We start from the raw sequence: 14,262 nt of genomic DNA, 5'->3' as shown, positions 1-14,262 counted from the left end.
AATATAATTCTTAATCAACTCACTATACTATACTAATAATTTTGTAACTTCTCAAAAGAGTCTGCATTTAGAAAGTTTTAAAGGATCTCGTGCCTCTCACGGTTGGGAGGCTGTAAACAATCACATGGGGCCGGACGAACCCGCTCAGGCAGGCTAGAGAACCTTCAGAGGAGTTTGTAAGTTGAAACACTCTTGCCACACCCAGGAATTTTTATTAACTGGAGCTGCAAGGTAACTCCTTCTCCAAGAGAAATGGTGATGGGGGAGAGCCCCCGTAAAGTCAGAGGTGTAGGTGACAGCATAAGTAAAAGTAGGCAGACTCTGGTTTTGGGGGGTAAATGCTCAGGAACAGGGGGTTTCCTGAGGCTCAATCCCACCTTTGCGTATGCCAAAGTCTCCTTCCTCATGACCTTTGCCATGGGCGGAGTTCCTCACGCTGGCTCCGGGAAGAAAACAAACTTAGAGTTACAGAGGGGAAGGATGTGGGGAGAGAAAGACTGGAAGTTTAAGATTGACATGTGCACACTGCTATATTTAAAACAAAAGGCTTTCCATGAAACAGTAATAAAAGCAATGCAAGTTGGCCAAATAGAAAGATGTATTCTGTTTGAGATACCTACCGTGGTGCCACTTGCCACATGAGGCTGCATGTGTGCGTGCTAAGGCGATTCAGTCATGTTCAACTCTTTGTGACCCCATGGATGATGTGTAGCTCGCTAGGCTCCTCTGTGCATGGGATTCTCCACTCAAGGTCCTGAAGTGGGTTGCCATTCCCTTCTCGAGGGGATCTTCTAGACCCAGGGACCGAACCCTCATCTCTCATGTCTTTTGCATTGGCAGGTGGATTCTTTACCATCAGGGAAGGCCTCTCAGCATTTTCCCAGCCGTGTGCCCTGAGGGTGCTGGGGTTCAAGGGGTAGAAACAGGACAACAAGATCCCCCTCAGTCTGGATCTGCACTGGCAGATAAAGTAGTCACCCAGCCACGAGGTACAGACAATGACTCTACACGTATATGAAGTAGAGCATTCACTTCTTCAGTCACACCCACCACATTTCAAGTGCTCAGTAGCATCATTTGGCCAGGTGCCATGGTGCTGGACAGAGCAGATGTTAAAAAGTGCCATCCCCACAGAGAATTCTACGGGGCATTCCACTCCAGATCACTGAGGGCTGCAGAGAGAACACTTGCCCCACTGAGGCTTTGCATGTGTTGTGTTAATCCATCGATATTTGCAAGTTTTGTCTTTTTTGCTTCTTTTCACCAAAGCAAAGATTTGAGAAGCTGTGCTTTTTAAGTTATCAGCTTTGGCACAATGCGGTTTGGCTCAACCAAGCGGAGGGCTGAACAGGATAACACCATGAGGACCCTAGTGTGAACTGAGCTGGCAAATGAGGTGAAAATCAAGCTCCTCAGAGCCTTAGTTGCTCATTGAGCTCTCTGGCTGATGTCTCTCCTGGCTTAGAACTAAACTGCCCAAGAACTCTTTTACCAAGAAATGTCAGGATCGCTTAAAGTGAAGACATTCTGGGGCTCCCGCGTTGCTACTGTCACTGTTTCCATTTTTCCCCTAATTATCCTTTTTTTTTTTTTTTTGGCCTCTAGGTGCAGGGAGCAGATGTCATAATCTTCATTTTTCTGAATGTTCACAGTGTAGACATGAACCCCAGTTATTGTCATATATCTTCTTCTAAAAAAATATTTGAATGTTAGCATTTGATGCCCTCATTCTGCAGAATCTCAGTTCTTCAAGCACCTACAGAAGATGGGTTTACCTGGGTCATGGGTGTATTTCTGCAGTGTGGCACCAATGCCTGGTACAGACTAGGTGCTCTGCAATAATTTATGAACTGACCCAAGATGAAAAGTAAATTCCATTTCTGGAAGGGACTGGGAAAATAAAGTTTTGAGCCCTCTTTGGAGCCAGATTCTCCAAGGCTGATTCAGGATGAGAACCTGGGTCCCACCCTCTAGAGCAGGCGATCAGACTGGGCAGAGAGAAAAAGAGCTGAGACCTCAGGTCTGGGCTGAGATGCCTCCTGAGCCCTGCCTGGAGACATCGGCGCCAGGTCAACAGAGGGGCCGCCCCCTGCTGTGGTTCCACGGCCGTGGGAACCCCGAGGGGCAGTGCAGCCCCCCAGGGACCGCATCCTGTTTGTCCTCTGGGGCCCCGTGGTCTCCTCATCTGTACAGGGCAGGGGTGGGGGCAGCTGGGCGCTCAGAGCTGCAGACATGCTTCCATCCTCTCTGAGCTTCTCCTCCGCGGCCAGATGTGCAGGGCAGGGAGGGGACTGCAAGAGGGCAAAGGATGCCCACCCTGCCCCCAGCTCATGGGAACCTCAGGGCTCAGGCAGCTGTAGGGGCCAGGGATCCTGATGGGGAGAGAATCAGCCCAAGCTTTCAGTGGCAAATCTCTCAATTCCAGGGCTGAGTCTGGGCCAGAGGACCACGAACCCTGCAGGTGGGTCCTCACAGGGCTCCCGGGACCCATGTCTCACTTGAGCCCTGGGAACTTCTGGGTGGCGAGGTGTGGGCACTGGGATTCTAGAGTGATGCTGGTGAAACCTGGAAGGGTTCCTGAGCTGAGCTGGGGAGTGAGGGGTGGGGAGGTCCTGGGACTCAGCCTCTGACTTCCTTCCAGGGACCTTCCACAAACTCACCATCTGGGCTGAGACTCTGGAGCAGCTCAGGGTGCCCATGTGAATACACCGTATGCAGAGTTGGAATGTGAAAGTGAGCACACAGACCATCAGGGAGTATGCTGCAGTTGGCCTGCACTATTTAGAGATGGAAATGGTGATGCATTCCAGCATTCTTGCGTGGAAAACCCCATGAACATTGGAGCCTGCCAGCCTACAGTGCATAGGGTTGCAAAGGGTCAGACATGACTGAGTGACTTTGTTTTCTTTCATTTCATTTTAAAATTTATTTATTTCACTGGTTCCATTTTTAATCTCATAATATACATATTTTATTGAGTGTAGTTGACTTACAATGTTTCAGGTGCACAGGAAGGTGATTTTCAGTTATACAAACACGGGTACATTATTTTTCAAATTATTCTGCATTTTAGGTTATTACAAGATATTGACTATAGTTCCCCGTGCAATACAGTAAATCCTTGTTGCTTATTGCATACCTGTTTTTTTAATTAGAAATCTAGTATTGTATTCATACTTCTATTTTTAAATTTATGGTGTATTCCACGTCAGTGTTATGCTACACTGAGAGTGAAAGCATGATGCCAAAATCCCACCATGTCCATGATAAAAGTAAATGGAAAACAATGGCAATGTTAATTGTGGGAGGAAATATTGAATTGCATTATGTTACTGGTGGGCTTTCTTGGTGATTCAGATGATAAAGAATCTGCCTGCAATGCTAGAGACCTGAGACAAACCCTCGGTTGGGTAGATCTCCTGGAGAAGGAAATGGCAACCCACCCCAGCATTCTTGCCTGGAGAACCACCATGGACAGAGGAATCTGGTGGGTTGCAGCCCATGGGATCACAAAGACTCAGACATGACTGTGGGACTAAAGCTATTATCAAGGCTCTGAACTTGAAAGGTATAGTACTTACCGTTTGTAAAGTGATAAAAAGTGGCAGAATAGACAGGTTGTTGGGGGCTTAGAGCGACATTATGACCAGACCAGCATGGACAGCTTCAAGAACAAAGGATTCCAGGATTTAAAGATTTCCACAGTGTAGGGGAAATAAGTATACCTATGGCTGACCCATGTTGATGTATGGCAGAAGCTATCACAGTATTGTAATTGTCCTTAAACAAAAATAAATAAGGGGAAAAAAAGTTTGCAACAGGACTTTGGTGGTCCACTGGTTGGGAATCTGCTTGCCCATGTTGGGGACATGGGCCCGATCCCGAGACCCGGAGAATTCCACGTGCCTCAGTGCAGTCAAACCCGTGGGCCACAAGCCCATGTGCCTAGAGCGGGTGCTCCACAACAAGAGAAGCCACGGCGATGAGAGACCCTGCTCGACAGCAAAGAGCAGCCCCCTTCCCACACCTAGAGAAAGCCTGTGCACAGAGACGAGGACCCAACACAAAGCAGCAATTAGTTAATTAAAAATTGCAACAACCAGCCACACTTCCTCCCCTTTTAGTGTATGTGTGTGTGTAAGCGTGAAAGTGTGAGTTCACATGTGGGTATTTAATCTATATTGTTCTCCCTTCTGCTTGGAATTTTCTTCCCCATAGGCTAGGGTTATTTTACATTCAATAAACACTGTTGGACCATCCCTCTCACTCCCCAAAAAGCCCCTCTAACTCAGGTAAGATGATTCTATGGGGCACAAGTTCGCCATCTCGTTGGTCTGCTGGCTTTCCTTTCCTGAAGACCTCATCACTCTGTCCCTTGACAAGCAACGTGAGGTTGGAATCAGAGCGCATTCATGAGACATTAGCAGAGGTGTTGTTCATTCTAAACAAAATCCATAAACGTCACTCTCACAATTGATATCTGTGGTTTAAAAGAAGATACGCAGATGGCCAACAGGCATATGAAAAGATGCTCAGCATTGCTAATTAGCAGAGAAAGGCAAATCGACACTGCAAGGAGGTACCACCTCATACCGATCAGAATGGCCATCATTAGACACTTGATGCATAATAGATGCTGGAGAGGGTGTGGAGAAGAGGGAAACCCTCTTACACTGTTGGGGGAGTGTAAACTGGTACAGCCACTGTGGAAAACAGTATGGCAGTGCCTCAAAAAAGTAAAAACAGAGTTTCCATATGATCCAACAATTCCAGTCCTGAGCATATATCTGGAAAAACCTATACCTTGAAAAGATTGATGCACCCCTATGTTCATAGCAGCAAAACTTACAATAGCCAAAACATGGGAACAGCCTAATTGTCCATCGACAGATGAATGGATAAAGAAGATGTATCTGCTTATACACACAGAGAATGGAACACCACTCAGACATTTAGAGAATGAAATCATGCCGTTTGCAGCAGCATGGATGGACCTGGAGATTAACATATTAAGTGAAGTAGACAGAAAGAGAAAGACAATTTTCCTGTGATATCACCCGTATGTGGAATCTAAAAGGAACATATCAATGAAACAGGAACAGACTGACAGACATAGAGAACAGGCTTGTGGCTGCCAAGGAGGGAAGCACTGGGAGCTTGGGATGAGCAGATGCAATCTATTTATACAGAGAATGGATAAAGAATGAGGTCCTACAGTATGGCACAGGGAATTCTATTCAGTATCTTGCCATAAATCATAATGGAAAAGAATATATATGTTGAGCTGAATCAATTCATTGTATGGCAGAAATTAACTATGCTTCAATACATTTTTTTAATTTTTGAAAATTTGTGGTTTATATCTCTGCAATGCAACACTACATGGCAGTAAAAATGCACAAACTGAAATGACAAAGAATACAGATCAATTCTGAAACATGATAGTAAGTAAATAAAAGGACATTTTAAGAAGGGTGACTGTATTGTTACTCCATTACATACATAATAATCAAGAGGAGACCAGATTTATTATTTCCGGAGCATCACTAATGTTAACAATCCACACCTGCAGCAAAATGGTGTGGAATTACAGCCCTTACTGAGGTTCTTTCCTGTCTATGAACAACAGCTGAACTGGGTGTATGTCTGCCCTTGGCCTTCTGAAAGAGCTAGGCCATTTTGTCCCAGTTTGGAGTTGATTATTTGTGGACACGCCCTTCATTCAAGCATTCTGGAGCTTGGAAGTCTCTACTCCACATATTTTGCGTTCATCTGAGTGTCTAGGAAGCAAGGTTGTCCACCTGTTTAGGCAGAACAAATCCCCCTCCCAAAAAACACCACAGTCACCTTTACACATGTTGTCTTTGTGTACATGTGTGGTCCTTGGATTGGAAAGGGAGGAACAGAGAGAGACAGAGAGAGTGTTGTCTGTTCAAAGTCTCCACTCACAGTCACAAAATAATTTCAGATGAAGAAGAGTCAGAGAAAGACAAATATCACATGATATCGCTTATTGGTGACATCTGAGAAAATGAACTTATTTACAAAACAAACTCACAGAGAATGAACTTACAGTTACCAGGTGTGATAGTGTCAGGGTGAGGTTATATTGTAAGTTTGGGATTGACGTATACACACTGTTATATTAAAAATGAATGACCAAGAAGGACCTACTGGATAAAACAGAGAATTCTACTTAATATTCTGTAACTACCTAAGTGGGAAAAGAATTTGAAAAGCAAGAGATGCATGTATATGTGTAACTGAATCACACTGCTGTACACCTGAAACTAACACAGTTAGTTCCTTAATCACATATATTACAGTGCAGAATCTTTTCATATTTTCAAAGAGCCATAATATGCATGTCTGGTCCTCTCATAAGAATGCAGGATAAAAGTCTCTATTAATAAAAGTCTTTAATTGGCAATCTGCACTGAGCCTGACATACCAGGTGGGAACATGTGATTTCTCTTCTGTGAAGCGTTAAGGTTAATGAGATTTATCGTGAGCTTGGGAAAAGCTTCCTGCATGCTATACACTGAAGCACAGTTACTACTTCCTAAAGGCAGCAAGATCTGTTTGAATACTCTTACGTTGATAGCGTTTAGAGAAACAAAAAGTGACGATCGGGTCATGAGGCGTGCCCAGTGCTATGGCTCAGGTCAGACTTTCATCCCTGGAGTGAGAAGAGGCTGGCCATCTTCCCATGTGACATGAGCCAGACTGACTGTACCAACAGCACCGCCCGCCTTCCGCATCCTGTGACTCAGTCAGCTTTGCTCAGTTCTGCCTTCTGTCTCACAGAAGCAGAGCAATGTGCCCCACACTCCTCAGCTTCCTGGGTCTCGGTGAGTCCAGAAGACATGGTCATAGAATTTATGGTGGAAATTAGGAGGTCTTCACACCACTGACCAGGTTCCCTGGATGAGGGTGCAAGGAGCATGGGGTCCATCAGGACAAGCCATCTCTGACATGCTTTTCCTTCTAGGATTGTGTGTGAGTCTGAGGACCTGGGCAGCTGTGGGTGAGTCCTCCCCATCCCTTATTTCTCTGTTGAGCAAAGCAGTTGTGGCTGATGCAGATGACACTGGGGGTTGGGGTGAGACCCCTGTGAGTACAGTGAGAGCCGTGTGTCCTGTGGATCCCAGGTCCTCCTATTGGCCTTGATACTCATCTTCACTCTCTCCAGAGGTTAGCCCAGCTCTGGACTCTGGACCTGAAGGCACAGTGTGAAGTCTGGGAGCTGGGAGCTAGGCTCACTAAATGCCATTTCTATCAAGAGAGGGGAGCAAGAGGCTGCATCCCATAGACCCTCCCCTACAAGGTGGCTCATGGCATGTCCAACCGGCCTTTAACAACAGGAACTGCAGGAAGCCCGCTGGACCTGACCCCAGGGAAGGGTCTGGCTATCAGGCAGGGCCACCTGGACCTTCTCACACATTTGATGTAGTTTGGCTAACAAAGGAGCCAGGGTCAAGGTTTACTTCCTTCTTTGCAGGCAAGTGGCTTTCTCACTGCTTAGTTGTCTTAGTGTTAGTTGCTCGTGTCCGACTCCTTTCGACCCCACAGACTGTAGCTCACCAGGCTCCTCTGTCCATGGGATTCTCCAGGCAGGAATATGGAGGGGGTTGCCATTTCCTTGTCCAGGGGATCTTGCCTACTTAGGGACTGAACCCTGCTCTCCTGCCTTGCAGGGAGATTCTTTACCGTTTTGAGCTACAACAAATGCAACGGGGAAATCCTTTCGCTTCTTGTCCATGCATCAGTTTTTCTGTGGTGTTTTATTTTGCCTTCATTGTGCAACTTGCGGGATCTCAGTTCCCTGATCAGGGTTTCAACTTGGGCCCTTGGCAGAGAAAGTGCCAATTCCTAACCACTGGAATCCATAACCACTGCCCAGTGATCCCCAGGTTTTTTGTGTTTTGAGGGAAAGTTATTCAACATTTTGTCAACCCAAGAGTTACTCACGTTCTGAGAATTTCCATGATGCCCGTCCTGGGTTAAGTGAATCTCTGTCTGTCCCCAGGTCCAGGTGTCCTTGAGCATTAGGGTGATCCACTTTAGGGGAGGAGAGTTCGTAGAATTAAAGAGGAAGCCCACCCACGAGGGCAGTGGGGAGAGCTGACCGTTCCTATTTTCTTCTCAAAGCCTGTGCCTCTTCTCTCCTAGGTAAATATGAGAAGCTGTCTTTGTCCGCCTGGCCAAGCCCCATGGTTCCCTTAGGACAGAATGTGACTCTTCAGTGTCACTCCCGTTCTCCACTTAAGAGATTCACACTGTTCAAAACAGATGGGAAACGGCGTCTGCCTGAGCTCCAGGGACATTATTTCAACAACTTCACCCTTGGCCCAGTGACCAGAGAACATGCCGGGTCCTACATGTGTTCTGGAGCCAACTGGTCCGCACTCAGTGACCCCCTGCAGATTGTTGTCACAGGTAAGAGGGGTCCAGCCCAGCCCAGGACACCCGTGCCTGCAGGCAATGCTACACTAGGTACACGTGACCATGCAGCCCAAGACTTCCTCAGGATCCCCAGCCAGGACCTGACCAGGGACAGAGAACCCACTCTGAGAGTTTAAACTCAGGGTGTTGAATAGAGGGATGGGGTGACCCAGTGCAGGAAGGAGGAGCCTCCCTAGGCATTAGTTAGACAGGATGCTGCCACTGCCTGCCAGCAGGGAGGATGGGGAAAGACCCTGATCCAGCACCTGCCACCCAGTAGGGAGCTGTAATCCCATATGAAGGAGCTGGAGCCCCAGGGAGGAGCCCCAGGAAAGTCTCCAGAGGCATGAGATGCGGTCACAGGTGGGGAAATGTTCCCTTTTTTCTCCATCTCCATCCCAACGTCCTGCAGTCACCACCCACATTCTAGATGAGTGTGAAGGGAGCCAGGGTATGCATCCTCAGACCCACCCCAGCCCCCACCACGCATATTAGGGATGGGATGAAGCTGAGAGCATGGCAACCCACTCTGGTATTCTCAACTGGAGAATCCCGTGGGCAGAGGAGCCGGGCTGGCTACAGTCCATGGAGTTGCACAGAGTCGGACTCAACTGAAGGGACAGAGTGTGCATGCATGAGGCTGAGAACAGACCCAGCAGCTGAACAGCTTAGAATAAACAGAGGGGGCTGAGGTCTGGAGGAAGAGAAGCATGAGCCAGAAAGAAAAGCATGAGCCAGAAAGAAAAGCATGAACCAGAGCCCGAGAACAGGCTAAAGAGAACCCAACAGGACACACAGGAAGGGTAATTGGCTCCGCTTGTAAACGGGGAGGAGATTTACACCTTCAGATGTCAGGGGAAGCGCCACGTCTGGGTGACTCACTGAAGCTCACAACCTCTTTGCTCCTAGATGTGTCCACAAAACCCACCATCTCAGCCCACCCAGGGCCCCTCGTGCAGGTGGGAGAGAATATGACCCTCCGCTGTCACTCACTGGTGTGGTTTGACAACTTTACCCTGCACCAAGAAAACAGCACAGGGCTATCTCAGAGACCTGGACAGATGCTCACTGGCGGGTATGCCGCAGCTGACTTCTTCATTGGCCCCATGACTCTGGCGAGTGCGGGCACCTACAGATGCTATGGCTCTCTCAGACGCTCCCCCTATGAGTGGTCAGCCCCCAGCGACCCTGTGGACATCATCATCACAGGTGAGTGTGGCCAGCCAGTCCCTTCTGCTCTCTGTGTCACAGAAGGCCTGGTGTCCAGTCCAGCATCAGTACCGGGAGAGAATGACAGGCGTGCAGAGACACTCACGAACTCGGGAGAGGGAGCAAACCAGAGAGAGGAGGTGTGAAAGCAGAAGGGAAAAGAGAACAGAGTCCCTGCCGTGTGCTAAGGGGAAGACACAGCCGGTGACAGAGCGAAGCAGCGAGAACGTGAAAGAACGACCAACGGAGACAAATGTGCCAGAGCAGGGACGTGGGCAGTTCCCTGTTCAGGCAGCCACTGATGGCTGGTTAACGGGTTGGTTTCCCGCTTTCAGAGCTCCCTTCCTCTGTCAGCAGCACACTGTGGTACCAGATGCCCTGCAGTCCCGCCCCTGGGTGATCGAGATGGAGGTCGACACCCTGACGTTGCTCAGTCTCTCAGTAAATGCGTCCTTCTGCACAAAGAGGAGGGGAGTGGTCCCTCTAACCATCACTGCAAAAGAGTCCCTTCCAGCCCCTGGGGGTGGGCAGGGCAGCGCTGAACACGCCCTCAAGAAAGAGGTGGTCAAAGATCCAATGAGATTCTGGCAATTTGCACTCCATAACCTCTGCTTCTGGCTCAATGCCACGTTTTCTGATGGTCCCAGCAGTAGTTAGTAGTCTGTTTACTTAGTTAGTAGTCTGTTTATTTCAAGAGAACGGCACTTCTGGTTGATTTTTAAATTTTATTTTATCTTATTATGTTTGTTGAAGTCTAGTTGAATTCAGATGTTGTTAATTCCTGTTGTATAACAGAGTGATTCAGTTATTCATATACATATATTCTTTCTTTAAAAAAGGACATTAAATGACAATCCATTTTAAAAATTATTAATTTGTTCAAGAGGATTTTAAATGGCACCTCATATTTAAAGTTATTTCTGAAGTTTTCCCTGTGCCAGGTGTCCCTTGCTGTGGGGCTTTCTCTCCTGGCGGTGGGCGGCCTTCTCACTGCAGCGCCTCTCTTGTTGCACACATAGGGCTTTAGTCCTATACTTAGGACTAGAGTTACTTTGTGCTCTGAGATCAAGGTCTCCTCCTTCCAGGTCGGTCCAAGAAACCCTCTCTCTCAGCCCAGGGGGGGCCCGTGGTGAGGTCAGGAGAGAATGTGACCTTGGTCTGCAGCTCCGAGAGTGCCTTTGACCAGTTCCATCTGCTCAGGGAGGGGGAGGACCTTGGGCACCTGCTTGCTGCCGGGCGGGTCCCCCGGGGAGCACTCCAGGCAGAGTTCCCTCTGGGTCCTGGGACCCCAGCCCACAGCGGGGTCTACAGGTGCTACGGCTCCTTCACTCACAGTCCCTACTCGTGGTCAGACTCCAGCAACCCACTGTTCCTGTCTGTCACAGGTGAGGAATCTCTCCCTGGCCCATGCTCTGTTCTTCCTGTTCAGTCACTATGCTGTGTCCAACTCTTTGCCACCCTGTGGACTGCAGCACGACAGACTCCTCTGTCCTTCACTATCTCCTCCTCATGGATCACAGCCTTGTAGTGGTGAAGGGGCTCAGGGAAGCTATGAGCCAGTCGTGCAGGGCCACCCAAGCCTGACAGGTCATAGTGAAGGGTACTGACAAACGGTGGTCCCCTGGAGGAGGAAATGGCAACCCATTCCAGTATTCTTGCCTGGAGAACCCATGAAGAGTCCCATGCTTTACAATATAGAAAATGAGATTGCACTGGGCCAAAAGTCCATTTGGGTTTTTGCATAATATCTTACTGTATCATGAGCTCTATATCAAGGACTCCATGCTGGCGTCAGGGGAAACCTAGGGCTTCTGGAGAAATGGAGGCAATGAGAACCAGAGAGGAAGAGAGATGGTAGATGGCATCTCAGCCCTCTTCCACCTCCTGTATGGATGCTCCACACCAGAGTCCTGTCTATCCAGACAAATACAGAAAAGGGTCAGGGTAGACCCAGGAGGAGGAGAGGCTGGGCTCATTCGGGAGGATCTGAGATGCATCAGCCCCTTGCTCTTAATGCTTTCCCAGTAGCACCTCTGACATACAGGTGATTTTCCAATTAAGGAGCACAGACATTCCCAGAGCAGAGAGGATGTCTCTAGCTTACAGCTGTCTTTCACCACCAGGCATATCCTTCCCGCCTCCTTCCACCATCATGTCTCCAGGATGGAGGGTCTACTCAGTGCATTCATGGGGAGGGACCAGAAGCTCTCCCCTCCCCCATCAGTGCTCTGAGGGATGACAGAGTCAAGGACAAGCAGGAGGTCAACCTTCCAGAAAGAATAGCCCTCATTCAGTGGGTATGAGGAAGGTTCCTGTTCACCCCTACTGGCTTTTCTCCCCTAGGATCCACTACAAGTACTTGCCCGTCAACCATGGATCCACACACCACAGAAGGTAAGCCAGACGGTCTCCTGTCTCAGCAAACTTCTGACAAAACAGAGGCCTCCTGTGTGAGTGTTGGTTCTACCACCTCCCAGCTCTGTGACCCTGGGCTCCTCAACATCCCTGTCATGTCAGCATTTGAGACTGTGGTCTGCCTAGAACCAGACTGGGCATTGAGCTTCTCATGCTCTGTGACTGGGAATTTCTAAATTGAACAAAGCGGGTCAGAGTGACCTAACCCCATGCTTAAGGGAGATGCTCACCCTCGCTCCCCCAGGATCTTTGGGGAAGGATGGTGGGGCAGGCGGAGAATTTTAGGGAGCACCTTCAATATGTGTTATTCCTGTTAGTGTTTTGTGAACTAAGCATCCACAGGGCAGAAATAGAAGCGTCATATCTTCTTGAGGATTCCATTCCAGGTCTATGTGGATGGAGGGGAAATGTATTGTGGATTAAAGGGTCACATTCAACCAAAATCACCATGCCTTGTCATACGGGGCAGCAGAGAAAAACTGCATCAGTTCCCGGGGGACCTTGGTTCAGATGTCTGCTAGTTTTGCATGGCCCATTTACTTCATCCACTGCTAGCATCTCTCCTGGATGCTTTGGTACCTCCTGGGAAGTGGAGACCATAACTGATCAGGTTGAGAGATGCTGACATTTTGACTCAAGTATACAATAAATCCAGTGTGTAGGGGCACAGCCTGTGCAATGAATAACCAAACCTTCTACTGTTTGCTTGTTGGCAGAAGCACCCCTTCCTCAAGAACACTCCAGCATGTGGCACATTGTCCTTGGGCTCTCCATAGCTTTTACCTCTATCAGCATCATCCTCTCTGCTCTTGTCTGTCACTGGTGTTCTACCCAAAATCGTAAGTCTGAAGGCGGTGAGCTCAGCGTAATCTGACACAGGGGGAAGTGGGCTTATAGCAAAGAATGGCGTTTTCACTTCTTGTAGGTTAAAAACTTTCCATTGTTGTAATCCCTGATGGGACATCTTCAGAGACCCATGGAACCCTGTTCTTTTTATGAAAATATGTGTTGATTTATTCTTGGCTGCATCAGGTCTTGGCTGCAGCATGGGGGATCCTCATTGTGGAGCTGGGGTGCAGTTCAAGGCTCCAGAGCTCACAGGCTCAGCAGTTGCATCATTGAGGATAGTTGCGTCAAGGCATTTGGGATCTCAATTCTCCCACCAGGGATAGAACCCACGCTCCCTGAACTGGAAGGTTGACTCTTAATCCCTGGGCCACCAGGGACATTTCAAGCCCTGTTCTTCCCTTCAACTACAGCCATCCATTTTTCTCCCCTGCATGATCTTGGGACCCTGCTGATATATAGAAGAGCGTGGTCCACAACAGAAGATGTAGAATGGGTCTGTGGGTTTGCACAGGTTCCTGAGACAGTCGGTGAATGGCTGGGCTTGCATATGGAATGTTTTGCTTTGTTTTGTTTTGTTTTCATTTAGTGGAGTAGACAGGCTCAGCAACCTGGGGCACACCCCTGCCTTTTTCTGGCTTTGATGTAACTATCAGTGTTACGGAGGTCTGGAATAACTGCCTCCACCCTGAAGAGCCTTGACTCTCTTCCATTCTCAGATGTTGCCATCATGGAAGGAGAGCCCATGGAAGACAGAACAGTGAATGGCGAGGTGAGTCCTCCACCCCAAACCTTTGCCATAGTCTGAGCCCCTCCAATGCCCAGTGGCCCAGCCTTCGAAGATCATGTGTCAGTCCATCATTCTCACCTCTCTCCTCTCAGGACTCTGCAGCAGAAGACATGATATATGCTCACTTGGACCTCGGGACCCTCTCCAAGAGACAGTCCACTCCCACTTCCCTGAGGCCCATGCACCCCTCCACCGAGCCCATTATCTATGAGGAATTCAACATAAACCAAGACCATGCTGAGCCCTGACTTGGCCCCATCCTCTGAGCACACAGAGTGTTAGAAATCAAGGACCTAGATCTCTTGTTAAAGGGGTTCCTCGTGGACACTCCTTCTCCTCCAAAGCAGCCCAGCAGCTCTGAGGTGAGGAGTGGAGTCCAAGAATTATAGTATCATCTTAAAAAATCCCACCACTTCTTAATAATCTCCTAGCTATTCCAGGACTCTATTGTAACTATGTCACTGCTTGGGGAGATGCTCTAATCAATTGCTCATACTAGGTAGCTTATCATGATCACCCTACTTTTTCTAAAATTCCAATAAAGCATAAAAAACTTG

General features: G+C 48.3%; 1 protein-coding gene across 5 annotated transcripts; it reads left to right on the top strand.

Moving 5' to 3' along the window:
* Positions 1–6,737: 6,737 nt before the first annotated feature.
* On the top strand, positions 6,738–14,262 carry LOC138419304 (putative killer cell immunoglobulin-like receptor like protein KIR3DP1). 5 transcript variants are annotated; one of them, XR_011248932.2, is made up of 9 exons: positions 6,738–6,851; positions 6,992–7,027; positions 8,173–8,439; positions 9,355–9,654; positions 10,740–11,039; positions 11,998–12,048; positions 12,786–12,908; positions 13,505–13,687; positions 13,798–14,262. XR_011248932.2 is itself a non-coding variant. In XM_069552023.2 (9 exons), exons 1-9 carry the CDS (start codon positions 6,818–6,820, stop codon positions 13,951–13,953), a joined length of 1,320 nt encoding a protein of 439 aa, XP_069408124.1. In that variant the 5' UTR covers positions 6,770–6,817; the 3' UTR covers positions 13,954–14,262. The 5 variants fall into 5 exon arrangements, 3 of the variants coding, with proteins under 3 accessions (XP_069408123.1, XP_069408122.1, XP_069408124.1); XM_069552023.2 differs by having other exon boundaries at positions 6,770–6,851; positions 13,635–13,687; XR_011248931.2 differs by having other exon boundaries at positions 6,740–7,027.

Source organism: Ovis canadensis, chromosome 14 (genome assembly GCF_042477335.2).
Source record: "Ovis canadensis isolate MfBH-ARS-UI-01 breed Bighorn chromosome 14, ARS-UI_OviCan_v2, whole genome shotgun sequence".
In the NCBI taxonomy this organism is placed as follows: domain Eukaryota; kingdom Metazoa; phylum Chordata; class Mammalia; order Artiodactyla; family Bovidae; genus Ovis; species Ovis canadensis.
Note: the sequence above shows the minus strand (reverse complement) of the source record. Positions and strands in the feature narration are given on the sequence as shown.